The following is a 22,130-nucleotide window of genomic DNA, read 5'->3' as shown; positions in this document are numbered from 1 at the left end:
TGGTTAGATGGACAGAACAGTGGTAAATGGAATTTGGCCATGAAAAGTGTGAGGTAATGCATTTTGGAAGGACGAACAAAGCAAGGTAATGTACAATAAATTGTAGGACCCTAGGAAATACAGAGAACCAGAGGCTCCTTGGTGTTCATAGAAGCATAGAAATGTTACAGCCCAAAAGGAGGCCATTTGGCCCATCTTATCCATGCCAGATAGAGGACATCCAGTTGCCATTTCTAATCCCACCTTCCTGCACTCGGCCCATAGCCCTGTAGTTTACAGAACTTAAAGTGCAGATCCAGGTACTTTTCAAAACAGTTTAGGGTCTCAGCCTTCACCACCAACTCGGGCAGCGAATTTCAAACGCCCACTAGCCTCTGCGTAAAAATATTTTTCCTCATGTCCCCTCTTCACTTTCAGCCACTTATCTTGAATCTATGTCCCCTGGTTCCAGAATTCTCCACCAGGGGAAACAATTTTATCCTGTCCACCCTATCTCTTCCCCTCATAATTTTTTACATCTCAATTAAGTCACCCCTCAGCCTTCTTTGTTCCAAGGAAAATAACCCCAAACTACCCAATCCCTCCTCATAGCCACACTTTTCTAGTTCTGGTGACATTCTTGTAAACCTCTTCTGAACTCTCTCCAGAGCAATTACATCCTTCCTGTAATGTGGTGACCAGAATTGCACGCAATACTCCAGTTGTGGTCTTACAATTGTTTTATACAATTCCAACATTACATCTTTACTTTTATATTCTATGGGCGCGAATGAATGGCCGCGCAACGAGGCCGTTAAATCGCGGGAGGGCCCAAAATTGAGAATCGCGCAAGAGGCGATCTATTTGCAATCTAACACGTGCATCCCCATTGGCGATATCAGGATCCCTCCATAGCGTGATGAGAAACCAGTCATCACCACTTAAGGCCAATCTCATGCTATTAACGGCAGTGACCCCCATATCTAACAGCCTCCCGTGATGTAATCGCCTATCCAGCAAGTGGTCATGTGGGTGCTGATTACTACTCCTTTTAAAAACGTGAAGCTGGTAGAAGGGCTGTTGTGGGGACTCGAGGAGGAGAGTAGCCACCTTCGCTCCCAGACAATGAGCTCGGGGGCACAGGGGTTGCTGCCACGGTGCTCGGAGGGAGATAGGGGAGTCCCCGGGGGTGGTCCAGCCTCAGTCGCCGTGGGCTGCCATTGGATGGGAAGGTGTGGGGCAACGGTGGTGATCGCCCATGGTCTCGGCTGAGCCTGGGGCGAGAGGGAGGAGGGGGTTAGAGGTGGGTGTCTCAGTGCCCATGGGTCCGCCATGGCACCCCCTGGATCGTGTGTTCCCGTTCTAGGGGCATCCCCTGCCCACCTGCCCCACCAACCACCCATAGCTCCCACTGACCACAGAGGCCTCTGGCTGTGTGGCTGAAGTCTATTGCTAATTGGGAGCACATCACACCTCCCAAATGGATCCCCATGGGTAGGCATGTCATGTAGCATGTGGGAGTTAGTGCATCCCAATCAGATCGTGATGCCTGGACACCATGCCTAAACACTGCAGGAAGCAACACCACAGACGCAGAAGCCAACATCAGCTCCTGGTAAACCTGGCCCAGAGTCTCAGCATCTGATGGGGATCCAACTGGGTCCTGAGATCCAGCAGACCTCCGACTGCTGCCTCGCCTGGGCAATCCTGCCTCCACCTGATGTGCATCAGCAACTGGGGTGCTCACCAGAATGTGCCCCAGAAGCCTGTCCACTACTGTTGCCCACCGAGGTGTATGTCTCTGCGCTTGTGGAGGGTGAGGATGATAGCTGTGCTGCGAATACATGGCGTCCTCGGAGCTCCCCTCTGAGGTATCCTCATGGGAGACAGAGGGGGGGGAAACCATCCCGGATGGGCCGGCACCATCGGATGAGGATCCTGCTGGAGAATGGATATGTGCTCAGTGGGATGGATGTGTTGGTCTGCATGGCATTAACAACCCATGTGTGACAGGTCATCTGGGTGGGGGCCGGTTTATCCTCCCCTCTGCACCAACCCTTACTTCGGTGACGGATCTCTCTTCGGCCACCCGCACGACCTCCAGCGTCTGTTCCTCGTAGGGGGTGAGGGCTCTGATATCCGGAACCCCGTCACCCATCTGTGGCCCTCTCCCATCTGCTGATGGGCCAACTACTCCAGTGGGGACACAAAGGGGGCATTGTGTGTGTCGTTCATCGTGGGGGTTTAGGTACTGGGGCATTGGGGCATATGCGGGGGGGGGGGGGGGGGGGGGCGGAGGTGGGGTTGCGAGGGCGGCACTGCTGGACATGGGTGAGCTGGGGCACAGAATAGTGCTGGGCAGGGGTGGAGCCAGGTGCGTTCACAGGGCCAGGGGGGCCCGGTGGAGGTTGTTGATTTCTTGCGTCAATGGGTGCGGTCCTCCTGGTGATGCTCCCCGAGCTGACTGCCGCTGCTACTTCCTCACAGGTGGCACTGGCTACCCTGGGGCTGACCCCCAAGATTCACAGGGGAACAGGGCAACAATACCGCGTCCAACAAGCTGCCCAGGTCCGCATCCCCAAATCGTGGGGCTGATCTCCTCGGTGGCATGGCTGTGAGCTGTGGAGGGTTGGCTGTGTTGGCATATCCCATGGGCTTTCACTTTTTTAACCAATCTGCCATGTAGGACTCTGTCAAATGCCTTACTAAAATCCATGTACACAACATTCACTGCTCTATCTTTCATCAATCCTTCTTGTCACTTCTTCAAAGAATTCAGTCAAATTTATGAGGCAAGACCTTCCTTTAACAAATCCATGCTGAATATCCCTCACTAGTCCATGCCTTTCTATGTGATAGTCAATCCTATCTCACAGGATTGATTCTAGTAATTTTACCCCCCACTGACGTCAGACTAACTGGCCTATAATTGTTTGGCATTTCCTTCGATCCCTTTTTAAACAGTGGAACCGCATTTGCAATTCTCCAGTCCATCCAGGGGGCGGGATTCTCTCAGCCTAGGCCGGGCCGGAGAATCGCCGGGCCAGGCGTGAATCGCGTGACACCGCCCCAACGCCAGTCCGCTGATTCTCTTGAGAGTGGAGAATCGGCGCCGGTAGAGCGGCCCCCCCGCGATTCTCCGCCCGGGATGGATGGGCCGAGCGGGCGTACAAAAAATCCGAGTCCCGCTGACGCCGTCCATGTGTGGTCTTACCCGGCGTGCATCCATCTAGGGGCGGCTTGGTGGGGGTGGAGGGGGGGTCCAACCCCGGGGGGAGCCTCCACTGTGGCCTGGCCCGTGATCGGGGCCTACCGATCGGCGGGCTGGCCTCTCGAGCTGGGGGCCTCTTTTGTTCCGTGCCGGCCCCTGTAGCCCTATGCCATGTTGCGTCTGGGCCGGCGCGGAGAAGGGAGCCACCGCGCGTGCACCGGTCGCAGCAATGGCGGTGGTCACACTGCGCATGTGCAGACACACGGCGCCCATTTGACGCCGGCATTGGCAGCTGGAGCGGCGTGGGTCGCTCCAGTGCCGTGCTGGCCCCCTGTCGGGGTCAGAATCGCTACTCCTGAGGGCATGTTGACGCCATCGAGAAACGCCTCAGGATCAGAGAATCCCGCCCCCTGTTTCTGGTGAGGAAATTGTCTTCAGAGCATCTGCTATCTCCTCACTGACCTCCTTCAGTAGCCACGGAAACAATCCACCTGGCGACTTATCAACTTTCAAGTATTCCAACCCTTTGAGTACTTCCTCTCTCTTTATGTTTATCCCATCTTATATCTCACAATATCTCTGGACTGCTATATCTGCATGTCCATAGATTCCTGAAGACAGCAAGGGAGATAAGGCGAATTAAGAAGACATATGAAATACTTGTCCTCATTAGATGAGTCAAAGAATATAAGAGCAGAGAGGTTGTGATAGCGCTGTATAAAACCCTGGTTAGGCCACAACTGGAATATTGTGTGCAGTTCTGGTTACCACACTACAGGAAGGAAGTGATTGCACTGGACAGGGTGTAGAGGAATTCACCAGGATGTTGCCTGGACTGGATCAGCTATCAAGAAAGACTGGATAGACTGGTATTGTTTATTCGAGCAGAGAAGGCTGATTATCAGAGGCATCGATGAGGTGGATAGGAAGGAACTTTCCCCTTCAAGGAGGGATCAATTACCAGAGGTATAGATTTCAGATAAAGGGCAGGAGGGTTAGAGGGGCTTTGAGAGAAGATGTTTTCATTCAGAAGGTGGATGGAGTCTGAAACTCACTGTCTGAAAGGTGGCAGAGGCGGAAACCCTCACAACATTTCCAGAGTATTTAGATGAGCACTTGAAATGCCATAGCAGACAAAGCTAGACAGGGTAGATTCAGAAAGAATGTTCCCCCTGGTGGGGAGAGTCCAGAACTAGGGGTCATAGTTTGAGGATAAGGAGTAAACGTTTTGAGGTGAAGAGAAATTTCTTCACCCAGAGAGTGGTGAAACTGTGGAGTTCACTACCACAGAAAGTAGTTGAGGCCAAAACATTGTGTAATTTCAAGAAGGAATTAGATAAAGCTCTTGGGGCCAAAGCGATCAAGGGATAAGGGGGGAAGGCGGGATTAGGGTATTGAACTTGATGATCAGCCATGATCATAATGAATGGCAGAGCAGGCTCAAAGGGTCGAATAGCATCCTCCTCCTTCTATTTTCGATGTTTCTGTGTTCCAGACCAAGTGCTGGAAAATGGTATTAGAGTAGATATGTGCTTGATGGCTGTTCCAGGCATAATGGGCTGAAGGGCCTCATTCCATTCTGTAAATCTCTAACTCTTTCTATGGCTCTAAGACATAGGTACATAAAGAAGTCTTGCATCCTGAAGACGTCAGTCGCAGTCCTGATATAAAACTTTGCTACAAATGTAAACTAAACTTTAAAAAGAGTCAAGGACTTGAGGCCAGATTCAATTGATTGGTACCTGAAATTTACAAACTTATTCTGGGGAGTGATTCAGCGACCCCGTTGCTCCCAAAGCAGATCCGGGTGCAACAGGTGAATCGTGGGCGAGCCCCAAATAAGGCTCCGCACCAGGCCAATCGCAAGTCACCCGACCCACTCCGCCCGGCGTGGGGACTCACCAGCAACGTCTGGGAGATCTTGCCAGGACGCCATTTATTAATGGTCCACACAAACGTGAACCAGGCACAGCGATACCGTGGGCGGGGCCTCCCAGGCCATTGGAGATCCCTGGGTTGTCGGGGACAGGGTAGGGTAGCCCCAGGCATCTAGGCACTGCCAGCCTGGCACCCTGGAAGTGCCAGCTAAGCACCCTGGCAGTGCTAGGGTGCCCAGGTGCCATTGCCAGGGGTCGGGCCTTGGGAGGGGGGGGGGGGGGAAGAGAGCGTGAGGGAGGGGTTGAGCCAAGTTGAAAGAGGGAGGGGGGTGTTCCCAGGGACCGTCCCAAGGTTGGAGGTGAGGGCGGACCAAATAGTTTCAGGGAGGGGAAGATCAAGGCTGCCAACAAAGTGGCAGCCTGACCCGTGAAGTGCCTTTCTCGTTGACATAAGTGCGGCCTCTGCGGAGATAAACACCTTGAGGCCAAAAAAAGGCAAAGTGCCGCTAGATAGCAGGATGTTTCTCGCCGCTGCAGCCGCTGCGAAATACCGTGCTAAATGCACCGTTCAGGGGACTTTAACTTCAGTGTCCTGAAGCTCTATAGCTTTCGCCTCTTAATAATTAAACTCGGACTTCTGACTGTGTTTATTTAAGAACAGTTAAATTATCTTGCCAGAGTTTCTGCTTCTGTTATAATTGATTATCTAGGAGCAATAAAGTTAATTCAATAACATAAAAGCTTTGAAGAAGAGTCATACGCACTCGAAACATTAACTCTGTTTCTCTCTCCACAGATGCTGCCAGACCTGCTGAGTCTGCATTACAGCATTTTCTGTCTTTTAGTTTAAATTAACTCAATATTGCCCTAGTTTCACAAAGTATTTTTTTCCTCAAGTTTCCACCCTGTACGTTTAATTATCACCAAATCTAAAATTCTGCTATGAACCAGCTAATAATAATAATCATTATTCGTGTCACAAGTAGGCTTACATTAACACTGCAATGGAATTACTGCGAAAATCCCACAGAATTTCAGTAATTATATATACATTTTAATTTGCTTTTAAAATATCCCTCAGTACATTTAAGAGTGGTAATTTGGTGCAATTTGATTAATACAGCAGGAAAAAAGGCATTTTTAAAAATCAGCATTTTAATCGATGTAGGGTTCATCTTTCTGTGAGTAACTGGATTTTAAATAACTGGAAATAACTTTACAAAAGCTATACGAGACCATTTACTCGTTATATTTGTGTCAGTGTCTAAGTAAATTTAAGAAAGAAATGTACTCAAATGCTTTTAAAATGTGCCAATTGGAGTCCAGGCACCTAAAAGATGTTAGTTTAATTTTCAGAGGCTTCTGTCCTATGCATTAACAATTCCCTTCTGCTGGCAACACAAAAACAAAATGCGCTCATATACGGAGCGGTTATTGCATCAACATCCTGTCTCATGTTTCAACATTCTTGTATTGTGGTACAATTTCCACCATGATAGAAGCATGGATCATGTGTTAAATTTGGCTCAGCAGAAATGGAAAGCAATCGAGGAGCTAAAAAGGATATAATTGCATTAGGAGCAGTGCAATGCCCCCATGGGGGACGGCATCCTGCCTCCGAGGTCTGTCTGCCAGTCTGAGTGGCCAGAAGCCTCTCTGCTCTCACCCGTGGCACCCGGAGTGGTGGCTACTCCTGGGTCTGCACCCAGGTCAGCAAAGAAGCCAGATGACCTGAAAATTGGGGAGAGTTTTCAGCAATGCAGAAGAGGAGGTCCTGGAGGAAGGGCATTCAAGGGGAGGAGTGGAGACTAGAGTGGACACGCCAGGGGAAAATGGTAACTGGGAGGGGTGGGGGTTTGGTGGGCACAGCATGGGTGGGGGAAGGGGGTCTCCAATTGGAAAAGGCAGCCCATGAATTAGACCTCCCCCCTCCTTTCAGGCCACGGTTTCCCACCATTGAACATCCACCTCCTTTGGCCAAAGATTGTAGCTAGGCGGGAAGTGACTCTTAAGTAGTCATTAATTGAGGTCAGATCAATCAGGGATGGTTTAGCACAGTGGGCTAAACAACTGACTTGTAATGCAGAACAAGGCCAGCAGCACGGGTTCAATTCCCGTACCAGCCTCCCCGAATAGGTGCCGGAATGTGGCGACTAGAGGCTTTTCACAGTAACTTCATTGAAGCCTACTTGTGACAATAAGCGATTATTATTATTATCATGAATGGAAGATAGGCAATGGGAAAGCAACCCACTGCAGAGAACTGTAAAATTCAGCCCGTGGATAGTTGTGGTCACTGGATGAACAGCCCTCAAAAGAGTGGGTCTGCATTATCATTGGGTATCTGGAGAATGTTTAAGGTTCCATTTGCCAGATTTATTCATTTTGCAATATTTCTGCATCAGAAATCAACAACAATCGAGAAAGGAAACTGTGCTTAAAAGATATGCCAATGGATCCCCTATTGATGAAGTCTTTTAAATGGATGTATACAATTAGACATGCAAGATTGGCCTATAATATGTGTGCAGCAATCTCTATCCTCATCCGAATTAAGACCCTGCTGCTTATAAGTCATAGAGTCAAACAAGTGGGGGCAAGGGGCCCGCCACAGGACCAGAAATTCCCACCCAAAGTCAGTAGACCTTTAGCTGGTCCATCAAGTATTCCCTCCTGCTCGCGGCAATTCTCAAGGCTGGTGGGATCAGAAAATCCTACCCAGGTTTTTTTTTAAAACAGTTAGAACCATCATTTGATTTGAATCACAATACAAAATATGACAGCAAAGTCTGTAAGCATTTTTTTTCACATTTTGAATACATTTTGGAACTTCTGGAAATTGGAAAAGTTCTGTAATGCATGACAACAATTAGACAATACTGGTCAATTTAAGGGCCAACTTACCCTTGCAAGACAGATCCCTGTGATGAATAACTGCATTGCAAACACATGTACATTACAAAAACAACATCTAATCTGCACATTTGAAGGTATCAAAACATTTTACGCTTATCTGTCAGAATGTTCTCAACTCTTAAGTTGGCATCCCTTCGTGGTCACAATCTCTTAAAGGAGCCTCTTTTTAGTCCTTCCAAAACGTTGCACCACCATATGAAAATGGCATTCAGAAGGAAAGAATATTTTCTTGTGATCCACAAAACAGAGAGATGTCCATGTGGATTTTGTACACCTTTCCGAATCGCAAAAAGGCCATGTGAAAAAAAACTAAGATTTTCACCCCGTTTCCGGCCTCCATTTGAAGATGGAAATCTAGCCCTATGCCTCTGCTTATAAAGCCCAAGATCCTCTATGCCTCATTAACTGCTTTCTCAATATAATCTGCATCTTCAACAATTTGTGCAAATATACTGAAGCTGCCTCTGCTCTTGCACCCCCTTTCGAATTATATATTTTGTTTTATATTATCTTCCCTTGTTCTTCCTATCAAAATATATCACTTCCCAATTCTACATATTAAATTTCATCAGTCATGTGTCAGGTCATTCCACCAGTCCATCTGTGTCTTCTTAAAGTCTATTCTCCCCATGGTTTACAATATTTTTCAAGTTTTGTGTCAGCAGAAAATGTTGAAATTGTGCCCTGCACTCCCAAGCCAATGTCATTAATAAAAATTGACAAAAGCAGTGGTCCTAATACCAATGTCTAGGGAACTTGATTATATACCTTCATCCAATCAGAAAAACAATCATTCACCACCACTGTCTGTTTTCTGTCACTCAGCCAACTTCATATCCATGCTGTCCCTGTCTCTTTTATTCCACGGCTTCAACTTAGCTGACAAACCTATTATGTGACAGACCCATATGTCACACTGACTAAAATTAGTCACTGTGCAACAAATGCTTCTCCCATTCATGTAAAGGTGAGGATTATAGTGAATTTTGTAACTTTAATCGTCCTGACCCCCAAGTTAGGGGCATAACGATACAAGTTCCTGTGGGAATAAACTCATATAGACACAGATAAAGAAAACGATTTTATTTGAGATAGTGAAGGATAGGAAACCTATGGAAGATGGATACATACAGGAATATAGAAAAAATAAGCCAATGTGAAATATCTACAATATCTTCAAAGTCTTGCATATAGTTTACATTTCCTGTAACAGTTTTTCATAATATTTTCCCTGCCATACTTTATTGATAACACCCTTATTGCAGGGGTATCCTCTGACTTTTACATGGCTAATGTCAGACATAATCTGCGGGTTAGGTATATCATACAGAATAACTCACTCGCATATATACGTAATGCTTGATAATATTACAATGCATAATACATGCATATGGACTGGCTAAACTCTAATGCCTTCTATTTTGATGGAGAAATTAACATACACAGGGCTAAATAGCTTTCTTTTAAAGCAGGCCAGCAGGGCGGGTTCAATTCCCGTACCAGCCTCCCCGAACAGGCACCGGAATGTGGCGACTAGGGGCCTTTTCACAGAAACTTCATTTTGAAGCCTACTTGTGACAATAAGTGATTTCATTTCATTGTGGACCCTCCATGGTGGACATTGTCCAGTATCAACATTATAATGGATGCATGGATCTATCAGAGAGAGTATATGTAAAGCCCAGTTATTTGAACAGTTATTTGAATGAAGTAGATACAATATGTTGAACAGTGATGGGAGGAAGTATGATAACATTTGGGATTCTCCCACCTCTCTTAGTGGCGCATGGCTAATTCATTTCTCCTTTACTTAAATATTTATAATACAATAGATTCAGTTTGTCACAGTGCAAATCTGCTTTGAAGCCTTATTGTACAAGCATAAGTAAGGTAGAGTTTACCCAAACTTTGGGTTATGCTGCTTCCACTAATATACGGTTAAGGAACTTTCACAGGTTATAGCATATTCTGGATGGAGAACATGTGGAGAAAAAGCTGTTATGAAGAGAAACAAACCCTTTGAGAACTGTTGAATATATTAGATTTCTGTGAATAAAAATAACAATTATTGAAGTTTTGGTTTATTTGGACAAGAATGTGACCAAAGACCTGATGCATGCTTTCACACAGCTCCCTTAATTACCTTATAGTACTCAAATACATTACGACGTTGTGTGAAATGTGATGGGCCCTATTTTCAGTCATTTGCATTTTAGTTCGTGCAATAGCTGCTTAGTTTGCAGAGATGCACTGCAGAACATTTGTGAAATTTTATTTTGAAGATTTTTTTGGGATGTTTTCAAAATTACACACTGCTGCACCTTGATAAATCAAGTTTAGCTCAGTGTCACATTTTGCGCTATCATGTTTCAATTATGTTATTGGGGAAAAAATTCAAAAATGGCACTTTTTAATCTTGGTGAACCAGGAAAATCTTGCAGGAAAATTCAATGAAACACAAGACAATGGCAAAGATCGCTAACATTTGGGAAGATGACCCTGCAGAGTGAGAAGTTATTTCTTGTGCATTGTTCTGTTTCCCAAGACACATACACATGCCTTGTCATTTGTAAAAAAACAAATTCGCATTTTTTTTTATTGTAATGTATGTTTCTTGTTTCTGCAGGGCTTACGGCAAGTTAAAACTGGGGTAAGTCATTTTCACGCAAACCTGACGATTTGCGGCAGTTTATGAGATTCGAATATCGCATCCTCAGTGCGATAATCCTACGGGAATTGCCTCCAAAAACTGCAGAAAACCTTTGCAGAAGTTTTTTTGTGCAACTGCAATGCGCACTGCCCCAAAGGGGATGAAAATGAAAACCTTTGCAAGTGCAACTTGCCCAAAACAAACACTCTGCGAATACCATTTCAAAGCAGCAAAAAGTTTGAAAATAGGGCCCGAGGTGCATATTGTGAAAGCTGCAAGATACAGCCAGTATTCAAAGGGTTAATGGGGACTATATTGGCTGATGGCGGGGAGGGGGGGGGGGGCGCGGGGGGGGAGAGGAAGTACTTTAAGTGCAAAGTATCTTCTGCTTTCCCACCAGTGTGTGCGCCACACACTATTAGGCTTAAAACAAGATTAATTAAGAATTAATAACTGGTTGTAAGCATCTTCCATAGGTCATAGGAGACAGTTACTTGCTTGAAACAGATGTGAAATATAAGGTGAAAGGGGAAAGGTACTCATTGTGTGTAAGATTCTTCCCTTCTTCATGTCTATGTTGCATCTGCTTGTGTCAAATCACTGCCTCTGAGACAAACTGAGTAACTTTTCTCCTTATTTTGATTTTATTTGCAGTGGTTTCAAAGCTGTCTCTGTGGGATAACACACACATAAAATACATCCCCTCCTGTTTCCACCACCACCATTGCCATATCCCTTTAAAAGAATTGTTGTCTACTCTCAGTCCTCTTTTTTTCCTTTCTCTAGGTCATCGCCCAACATTTTCTGACTGAGAGGATGGGTCGGGTCGGTTCAGACCTCTACCAAAGTCACTCTTTGAGTTGGCTTCTAGGAAGTGCTTGAGAGCACCACAGATTTACTTAACCTCTGATTCTCCCTCCCTGCTGGGAAGTACCTTGTCTCTACTTACCGTCTCAGATACCCCAGCAGGTTAGCAGGCCTGATCCCATATTCTAAAACTGTAATGTGGCACATTGGTATCTCAAAGCCACCAGGCCAACCCAACAGAATACAATTATTTAGTCAGATTTTTTTTTTTTTAATGCGAATGTAATCTGGTGTTAAAAGTTGATGTGATGGAAGGAATTGTAAATGCGCGAGTCATCATGTGAAGGTACGCTCCGAGCACTGAGTGGCACAGAGAATCCCAGAGTGAGCACCATTGCACGAGCTCACATTGATTTTGAGGTGCAGCAAAAGGCTAAAGAAAGTACAACTGAGTAATATGGTTATGAAATTCCAAATCATGTTGTGATTGTTTGCAGAATTGCTTCTTGGAGTGTGCATACCAATACGATGATGACGGTTACCAGTCCTACTGTACCATCTGCTGTGGGGGCAGGGAGGTACTCATGTGCGGAAACAATAATTGTTGCAGGTACGATCAATTTTGATTTTACAAATGGGAAAAGGAGAAGAAGAAATGCAAAATCAACTTACTGGATGCATGTTGTAACACAGTGTGACTTAATGCTGCACTGGTTAGATGCTCTCCTATGTATTGTGCACAATTCTTGTCACCAAGACACGGAAGAATAACATTGCTATTAAGAAGACCTAGCATTGGTGCACTTTTCAAAGGTTGTGGCAGACTACTTGGAAGCAAGTTAAGGGCTGGATTCTTCCACACCGCCCACTGCAAGAACACCAAGGGTGAGACGCCGACAATGGAAAAATCCATTGACCTCGGGCGTGATTATCTGGTCGCTGGGCGAATGTGGCCGAAGAATCCCTCCCTATATGTCTCATGCTCCAGGAGTATATAGTCCATGGTTAACAAGTATCCTATTTTGCCGTAAAATTGCACATTGAATTTAGCATCTTTGTTCGTTTTGAGTGTGGAATTATCACTTATTGCCAGACTATCTCAGCTTTAAATCACCACATTACTTTTTACATTTACATCATCAATACAGATGATCAGGAATTGGGTAACATTGAGACACGAGGCAAATTTTATACATACACAATCAACTTAGAAAAGTTCTCTTAAAGAACTTCCACACTGGAGAAAGTTTATGCAAATTAATCTTGTAAATAATACAATAAACTTTGGTAACGTTACCATAGTCCCAGATGACCATAGGCTGCTTTCTCCTTTGAGGGGAAGAGCTGACTGGTGATTTTTAACCTGATGATCACCACACCTCAAGTGAGGGGCAACGCTGAGAAGGCAGGGCCTTCATGAATAACCTCAGTCGGGGTCCAGCAGCATCTGGACCTGCTGAATCTTTCCAGCATTCTCTGTTTGTTTCATGCTCCATTGATGTCTTGTCATTTTTTGAGATTCCTGCCCTTGAGTATACTTACAGCAGTTTTTATAATGGAGTTTTAATTCTGACACACTCAAATTGTGCAATTACGGCAAAACTTACAGACATGATCCTACTTTTAGTGGACTTGTGGTTTTGAAACGAAGACTGTCAATGAATAAATTGAATATCAAAGTAATGGTACTATTTTTAATGCACAGTAAAGCTATCAATTCTCAGAATTAAAATATAATACTCCAGGGACAAATTGTTGTTCTGAGATCAAGGTGGCACTGCGTGGGGCCTGCGATCATTAGGAAGGGGATCAGGGAGCATTGAGGAGAGAAGAACGATCTGGGAACATTAGCAATGGACTCGGAACAGGTCAAAATCTAACAGTATTGGGCATTTTCGCAGTCAACAACAAGAAATACCTATATTTATGTTGTGCCCTTAACATGATGAAACATACCAAGATGCTTCACAGGTGCATTATCAAGCAACATGTTGCACTAAGGTACATAAGGAGATTTATGGTCAGGTGACCAAAAGCTTGGTAAAAGATGTAGGTTTTACAGAGTACCTGAAAGGAGGGAAGCTGGGGTAGGGAGGTAGTGAGGTGTAGGGAGAGAGTTCCAGAGCTTTTGGTGAAGGCACCTGAAGACACAGCCATGAGTGGTGGAGCAATAATAACTGGGAATGCACAAGAGGCCAGAGTTAGAGGAGTGCAGATATTTAGGGGAGTGGAAGGCATTGCAGAGATAGGGAAGAGCAAAACCATAGAGCACTGGTAGTAAAGGAGGTAGCTCGCAGACGAGAAAAATGTGATGTGTATATATACAACTGTATAAATATGTGAAATGCCAATAAAAATATATATTTTTTAAAGTAAAGGAGGTAGCAGGGCAGAACAAACTTGGGTGGTAAAAGAACCCAAAAGAATGAGATTTGATTATTCTTGGGGCAGGATTCTCTATGTTCCCCCGCCGGAGCTGAGTTGCACCTAATTGGGAGCGTAAATCAGGAAACGAGTCCCAATCCTTTGCCTTACAAATTTATGCATGGTGTGGACTACCGGGCCACCATTTTAAATGGACGGCCCGGATAACGAGGTCCGGCCGCTGGTCGCCCCACCCCCCCCGCAACGCAATTCAGCCGCATTCCCGCTGCAATGGAATTCAGTGGCTCCCCCCTCCCCCAGGATTGTCTGTGTCCCACCCACCCCTCCCCCCAATAGTACAGGGGTGGCCTCCCCCCCTTGCCCCCAGAAGAGAGACCCCTGTCTGGAAGCTAGAGAGCAGTCCAGACAGAGGCAGTGAAAAACAAATCACTGCTTTAAAACTCATCTGTGCAATACACCTGCTGGCTCAGGCACAGAAAGCAGCACGTGTCAATTCCTAGTAAGAGAAAACCAGTCAGCTGGGTTTAAATCCCCTTAGATTTGTGATCTGCAAGCCATTCATTCATTTCTCTGTTTATTGATTTTGCTAGGTTCTGATTGACAGCTTTCACACACACCCAGCTGTCTGCATTGTTTCATTCAGCTCCCTTCATGCTGGATGAATTTGAAATAGTCAGCTGTAAAACTAACAGAAAGCACATAACTCTCTTTAATGTTTGTTTAACAGCTGACTCCTTCAAAGTTACTCTTTAATTTGGGGGTTTCTGGTGAGGTTCTCTTTAATTAGGAAGTCTCTAGTAGGGTGGGCAGGTTTTGCATTGTGGTCCTTCGATGGACTTTGGGAGAAACTCCCTTAACGAGACACCCTGCCCCCCCCCCCCCCCCCCCCCAAAAGGTCCACCATGCCAGGGCCAACACCTGCATCAATTCTCACCCACGTGATTCCAGTCCAGAGGACCAGAGAATCACAAGGGCCTGGAGAATATGGTACACAGCCTGTTAATAGGAGGCAAGTGGGGTTTAATGATCCATTTGCATCTACCTGCCGGCGCGGGCGCGAACCTTGATCCCGATGCCAGTGGGTGATCGTATCATGGGAACGGGATCGGGGCCAGTAGCAGATTTCCCAATGCGGCGGAGAATCCAGCCCTTGATCATATCAAACCACCAAGACCCAATCCATGCTTGAATTCACAGTCCTGTTTCGACCCTTAGATACATCCTGTCCATTTTCAGCCAGTTCCTGCCTTGATCTTATTGCTTCAAAGCATTTTAGTGTACATTTTCTCCTTCCTTAGGTTAATGCATGGTTGGAAATTGCTCAATATGAATTTCCAGAATATTTTAGGTTGTGGTGCAGTATGGCGGACAACCTCGATGTTACCGTGATTCTCCCCTTGCTCGGTTTCTCTCTTATCTTTCCAATCAAATCCCAAGTATCTCTATCAGTGCTTCTCTTCCAAAACACACACTGGCACTGATCCCAAGGATCCAGCCATGCCCCGTTACTCTTCTTCAGCTAGTTGGTGATATCATCTGTAAGCTTTTGGTCTTCAATGTAATGATACCCAATAACCTTTCTTAGTGTCACAAGTAGGTTGCATTAACACAATGAAGTTACTGTGAAAATCCCCTAGTCTCCACACTCCGACACCTGTGTTGTGTTATGCTGCTTCGGATAACACAGGCTGCTACTTGATGCAGTCTTAACTAAAGGATGCTCCAGACTCTGAAATTAGTTCAACGTGTTTATTGAACTATTAACACAGTTCTCAAATGAGTTCGACTCTCTGCTAATCTAACTGTAGTAACTCAGTCTAACTGTACCAGCTTGCTCTAAGCCATGTGCTGGGGTGTCATGCTGCTGATCAGCCCTGTCTAACTCTCTAGATGTCTGTCTGTGGAAAGAGGCAGGGTGGGAGTGCCTCATCCCTTTTCTAGTGTTTATGTCATGGCCCCTTGTGATGATGCCACCTCTGAGTGTCCTGACTGCCCATTGGTTGTGTCCTAATCTGAGTGTTCATTGGTTGCATGTTTGCATATCATGACATCTCACCCTTTTTTTTTAGATGTATATACATGTGAATGTGTCTGTCTAATGTGACTGACTGAGAAATACAGAACAGAACAAACACAACAAATGCTCATAAGTCCAGTCTCTAAGGCTTGCGTCTGATTCTTGCCGACCGCCGGAGAGGTGGTGGAGGGGATGACGGTGTCTTGACAGGCGAGTGGGAGGCACGACTGGTGGCCTCGTGATTCGAGGTGTCTGGAGGTGGCAATTCGACATGTGGGAATGGAGGGGAAAGTGGTTGTGGGCAAGCAACTTTTCGCAGTGCCCTTCGATTCCTTCGCACGGGATATATCCAAGGATTCTATGGGAAGCAAGAGATGAAATTGCAGAGCCGTTGGCAATGATCTTTTCGTCCTCACTGTCAACAGGGGTGGTACCAGGAGATTGGAGAGTGGCGAATGTCATGCCCCTGTTCAAAAAAGGGACTAGGGATAACCCTGGGAATTACAGGCCAGTTAGTCTTACTTCGGTGGTAGGCAAAGTCATGGAAAGGGTACTGAAGGATAGGATTTCTGAGCATCTGGAAAGACACTGCTTGATTAGGGATAGTCAGCACGGGTTTGTGAGGGGTAGGTCTTGCCTGACAAGTCTTATTGAATTCTTTGAGGAGGTGACCAAGCATGTGGATGAAGGTAAAGCAGTCGATGTAGTGTACATGGATTTTAGTAAGGCATTTGATAAGGTTCCCCATGGTAGGCTTCTGCAGAAAGTAAGGAGGCATGGGATAGTGGGAAATTTGGCCAGTTGGATAACGAACTGGCTAACCGATAGAAGTCAGAGAGTGGTGGTGGATGGCAAATATTCAGCCTGGATCCCAGTTACCAGTGGCGTACCGCAGGGATCAGTTCTGGGTCCTCTGCTGTTTGTGATTTTCATTAATGACTTGGATGAGGAAGTTGAAGGGTGGGTCTGTAAATTTTCAGACGATACGAAGATTGTGGAGTTGTGGATAGTGAGGAGGGCTGTTGTCGGCTGCAAAGAGACATAGATAGGATGCAGAGCTGGGCTGAGAAGTGGCAGATGGAGTTTAACCCTGAAAAGTGTGAGGTTGTCCATTTTGGAAGGACAAATATGAATGCGGAATACAGGGTTAACGGTAGAGTTCTTGGCAATGTGGAGGAGCAGAGAGATCTTGGGGTCTATGTTCATACATCTTTGAAAGTTGCCAATCAAGTGGATAGAGCTGTAAAGAAGGCCTATGGTGTGCTAGCGTTCATTAACAGAGGGATTGAATTTAAGAGCCGTGAGGTGATGATGCAGCTGTACAAAACTTTGGTAAGGCCACATTTGGAGCACTGTGTACAGTTCTGGTCGCCTCATTTTAGGAAGGATGTGGAAGCTTTGGAAAAGGTGCAAAGGAGATTTACCAGGATGTTGCCTGGAATGGAGAGTAGGTCTTACGAGGAAAGGTTGAGGGTGCTAGGCCTTTTCTCATTAGAACGGAGAAGGATGAGATAGAGGTTTATAAGATGATCAGGGGAATAGATAGAGTAGACAGTCAGAGACATTTTCCCCGGGTGGAACAAACCATTACAAAGGGACATAAATTTAAGGTGAATGGTGGAAGATATAGGGGGGATGTCAGAGGTAGGTTCTTTACTCAGAGAGTAGTGGGGGCATGGAATGCACTGCCTGTGGAAGTAGTTGAGTCGGAAACATTAGGGACCTTCAAGCAGCTATTAGATAGGTACATGGATTACGGTAAAATGATATAGTGTAGATTTATTTGTTCTTAAGGGCAGCACGGTAGCATTGTGGATAGCACAATTGCTTCACAGCTCCAGGGTCCCAGGTTCGATTCCGGCTTGGGTCACTGTCTGTGCGGAGTCTGCACATTCTCCCCATGTCTGCGTGGGTTTCCTCCGGGTGCTCCGGTTTCCTCCCACAGTCCAAAGATGTGCAGGTTAGGTGGATTGGCCATGATAAATTGCCCTTAGTGTCCAAAATTGCCCTTAGTGTTGGGTGTGTCATGATATTCAAACACACACATCATGATAGACACACCAACAGACAAATCAGAACACACAACACCACAACCAATGACAGAAAGATATAAAAGCACAGACACGACCCCTGGTGGTCAGTATTAGCTGCAGAGGAGGACCAGGACAGATCTGCTACCAAACACACTCAGGGAGACAGCACGTGCAGAGTATCCAGAACGAACTGTATTATAAGAGTTAAAATAAAATAGAGTTGTACCACATACAACTGTGTTGGCTCATCTGTGCACCAGAGCACCCAACACCACATGGTACAGGAGTGGATCGATACCTGCCGGCATACCTCAGTGTACAGAGACAACCAGCAGTGCCCAGGCAAAATGATAGAGCTCCCGGTTCCGCAGCCGCTCCAGTGCTACGGCGATCTCCGCGAAAACTGGCGGCGATTCCGGCAAGTGTTCGAATTGTTCCTGGTGGCAGCTGAACGCCAAGACCTGGATGATAGCGAAAAAATTGAATTTCTCCTCACCATCGCCGGTGCAAGGGCAAGAGAAATATTCACAAGGTTCAGGTTCTTCAGGAGGCAGCAAAGGTACGATTACCAGGCAGTCCTGGACAAATTCTCCAAGTACTGTGAAGAAAACGCAATCCAATCGGCAAGTAAAGGTAAGAAAAGCTGCAGTACTCACCTCGTGGCCGGGATCCCGGAGCCCGAATTCCCAGAGGCCGAAATCCCGGGCCTGAGAGAGGGCTGGGTCGAGGTTGGCGGCCATCTTGCTAAAGGTATCACGCTAGCACAGTTGCGCGAGCAGTGCGCAGAACCGGAAGTTTCGTTTGCGCATGCGCGAGATGCTGCGCATGCGCAGTCAAGAAAACGGCCATTGGTAAAGGAACAGAGATCTGAGCATGCGCAGTCGCTTCCTACGTGCTACATACCGAGCGTCAGGATGTCAGAGGCCCCAGACCGCACCAATTTAAAGGGGAAACGTCCCAAATCCAATTTAAAAGGGAAACGTCCCAAATCAAAAAAACAAAAATCTGTTAAAGCTGTAAAACAACCTTTCCTCACCTGGAATGACAGCACATTGCCGCAAATTGACCCAGAAGATGAATTTGACCTCCGAAGAACCCTCCAACAAGCAGTTACCTACGCACAAGCCGATGATTCCGACCTCGAATACTTCAATGACGATCTTTACAGTGTTTCCGGACCTCGCGAGCCCAATGATAGCTCCGTGGTCCTATACGACTATGACTCGGACGAACCTTTCGTGTTGCACATTGGCGGCCCCCACATTGAATCCGACGCAGATGCGGATTCATTTTTCGGATTTGAGGATCTTCAATCCAGCAGATATGACGTTCCAACTTATCAGTACCGGATGGTGCTGCAGCCTGACATTAACAGACAGGGAGCGGTGCAAGCACACGGAGAGCGCCCTGCTGCCACACAGAGCGTGGTCCACGTCCCGCTCAACGTTCCCGACTCTATGAAAGAAGACATGCAAGACTCCAGAGCGCAGTCCTCGCATGAACCAGAAGTGACTCCAGTGTCACAAGCTTCCACAGCAAGCTCGTGGACAGACTCCACAATTGCAGAAATGCAAGACTCCAGAGCGCAGTCCTTGCACGGACAAGAAGTGACTCCAGTGTCACAAGCCTCCACAGAGAGCTCGTGGACATCCTCCACGATAGAAGCAACGCAAGACTCCAGAGCGCAGTCCTTGCACGAACAAGAAGTGACTCCAGTGTCACAAGCCTCCACAGAGAGCTCGTGGACAGCCTCCAAGATAGAAGCAACGCAAGACTCCAATGTGCAGTCCTTGCAGGAACAAGACCATGAGGGTCTAGCAACCTCTCCTGACCAACCAGCGGCAGACGATGCAAGTCTGCCATGCTCACGTGAACAGCAAGAAGGCTATAACAGCCTACCATGCTCCACTACACAGCAGCATGACCATGACGGTCTCTCATGCTACAATGAAGGGCACAGCGCTGAAGACTGTTCAAGCCCAACTGAAGACAAGCCAAAGGAATCGCCTCGTCCAAGCCCGAAGAAAAAAGGTTTATACGCTGACCTTCAGGATCATTATAGCCGAACAGAGATTAATAATGCTCCACGGCCACAGAAGGATGCTGAGGATTTGCTAACGAAATTAATTGAATGTTTAACTTGCAAGGAGCAGACTGAGAATTGCCAGTGTTTTAGTACGGATCGAAAAAATGGACAAGACATTGATCCTCAGGTAATGGAAATAACACAACCTGAATCATATCTACAGCAGGGACAAATGTCTCCCTTCAACACAACGCCGCAAAATCCCAACTTCGGAGACCAGCAGTTAGTCAGTAATGACTCTTCAAACCTTGAGGGGAACATTAATTGCATTGAACCTATACACACTCCACTGATAAATGAGCAGAACATTGGAGCAAGAATCCTGAGGACACCGACATCGAGTAGCCAGATAACGAATTTAAAACCCACAGCAGTTTCAAGTGAACCAAGTGTGCTTTCCACTAATGGTGAAGATGCAGATAAGGTCGACCCGATTATCCATTGTACCACACTAACCCCAGTGATTAAGCAGTTATGTATGGGGAGTATAATGTGGGCAAATGAGAACAGTAAAAGAGAGACTGTGACCATGCCAGTCCCAGCAAAATCAGACCCAGAGACCATGAAGGCATGTACATTAGACAAAGATACATATGAGGTACCTGAGAAGAAAAGTGAAACGGAATGTTCTTTGGAAAATAGTACAATGTCGATAGAAACATTGGATCCTATATTCGAGACCATACATATGGGAGAATTTGGGGGTAATAAACAAGGGGCGTCATTCTCCGACCCCCCGCCGGGTCGGAGAATGGCCGTTGGCCACCGTGAATCCCGCCCCCGCCCCCGCCGAAGTCTCCGCTCCCGGAGATTGGGCGGGGGCGGGAATCCAGCCGCGCCGGTTGGCGGGACCCCCCGCTGGATTCTCCGGCCCGGATGGGCCGAAGTCCCGCCCAGAAACTGCCTGTCCCGCCGGCGTAAATCAAACCTGGTATTTACCGGCGGGACCAGGCAGCGTGGGCGGGCTCCGGGGTCCTGGGGGGGGGCGCGGGGCGATCTGACCCCGGGGGGTGCCCCCACGGTGGCCTGGCCCGCGATCGGGGCCCACCGATCCGCGGGCGGGCCTGTGCCGTGGGGGCACTCTTTCCCTTCCGCCTCCGCTACGGCCTCCACCATGGCGGAGGCGGAAGAGACTCTCCCCACTGCGCATGCGCGGGAAACTTTCGGCGGCCGCTGACGCTCCCGCGCATGCGCGGGGAAACTGACAGCGGCCGCTGACGCTCCCGCGCATGCGCCGCATTTCCGCGCCAGCTGGCGGGGCAACAAACGCCATTTCCGCCAGCTGGCGGGGCGGAAATCCCTCCGGCGTCGGCCTAGCCCCTCAATGTTGGGGCTAGGCCGCCAAAGATGCGGAGACTTCCGCACCTTTTTGCCGGCGCGATGCCCGTCTGATTTGCGCCGGCTTTGGCGCCAGTCGGCGGGCATCCCGCCGTTGGGGGAGAATTTCGCCCAAGGTTCTGCAATGTCTGGGGGAAGATTTAAAATTCCAAAGAAGAAAAGCCCAAATGAAGGACAACGGCAAGACAATGACAGTCCACCGACATGGTGTGCACCACCAGATGAAAACTCTGACAATTTACCCAACCCTAGTGAACAGCAAGCTGCTAATGAGGATCTATCCACGGGATGTGAGACGAGTGACGACAGCATCCCACTTCCCATGCAAAAGGTGCAAGGTGACAGACCTCGCCTAGTGCGTACCGAGGCACTCGACGATCACGGTGGGACCACTGACGACTGCGGTGGCGGCGCACCGCTTCCACCCTCGATGGCTCGACCCTCTCCACTGGTTGGTGCATTCCTGCATGTTCCGACTCCAGAAGTGCAGCTTCAGGGAATCTCGGCTGCCTCCAGTGAACCTGTTGGGACTCCGGACGGGGGGCATCGACGGAAGGCAGACCGGACTCCAGATGGGGAGCAGCCAAGCGCCGACTCTGATTTGCGCACGCCAGACCTTGCTCCGGACGGGCGGTGTCGCGGCCTCGGTGATGGCACGCTCAGGGTGACGGCGGATGCCACGGCGACAGGGAATGGATCGCGTGGCAGTCCCACTGGGTCGGCAGTGGCAACCAGCACCGGCGGTCCAAGATGGACACACCAATTCGCGCCATCGCCAGACGTTGATGCGAGCAACAATTCTCTCTCCAAGGCGACATGCTTCGACGTTTC

The 22,130-nt window shown here is 47.5% G+C and overlaps 1 protein-coding gene across 13 annotated transcripts in view; it reads left to right on the top strand.

Moving 5' to 3' along the window:
• dnmt3ab (DNA (cytosine-5-)-methyltransferase 3 alpha b) overlaps nt 1-22,130 on the top strand; it is an 846,991-nt gene that overhangs the window by 622,344 nt on the left and 202,517 nt on the right. For 11 of the 13 annotated variants that reach the window (XM_072498950.1, XM_072498942.1, XM_072498948.1 and 8 more), the window contains 2 exons: nt 10,610-10,633; nt 11,938-12,050. In XM_072498950.1, the coding sequence (XP_072355051.1) occupies nt 10,610-10,633; nt 11,938-12,050 (137 nt within the window). The remainder of the gene's footprint in view (nt 1-10,609; nt 10,634-11,937; nt 12,051-22,130) is intronic. The other 2 variants (XM_072498952.1, XM_072498945.1) reach the window with 1 other exon arrangement.

The sequence above is a fragment of the Scyliorhinus torazame genome, chromosome 4 (genome assembly GCF_047496885.1).
Source record: "Scyliorhinus torazame isolate Kashiwa2021f chromosome 4, sScyTor2.1, whole genome shotgun sequence".
In the NCBI taxonomy this organism is placed as follows: domain Eukaryota; kingdom Metazoa; phylum Chordata; class Chondrichthyes; order Carcharhiniformes; family Scyliorhinidae; genus Scyliorhinus; species Scyliorhinus torazame.
This window is presented reverse-complemented; position numbering and strand designations above follow the sequence as displayed.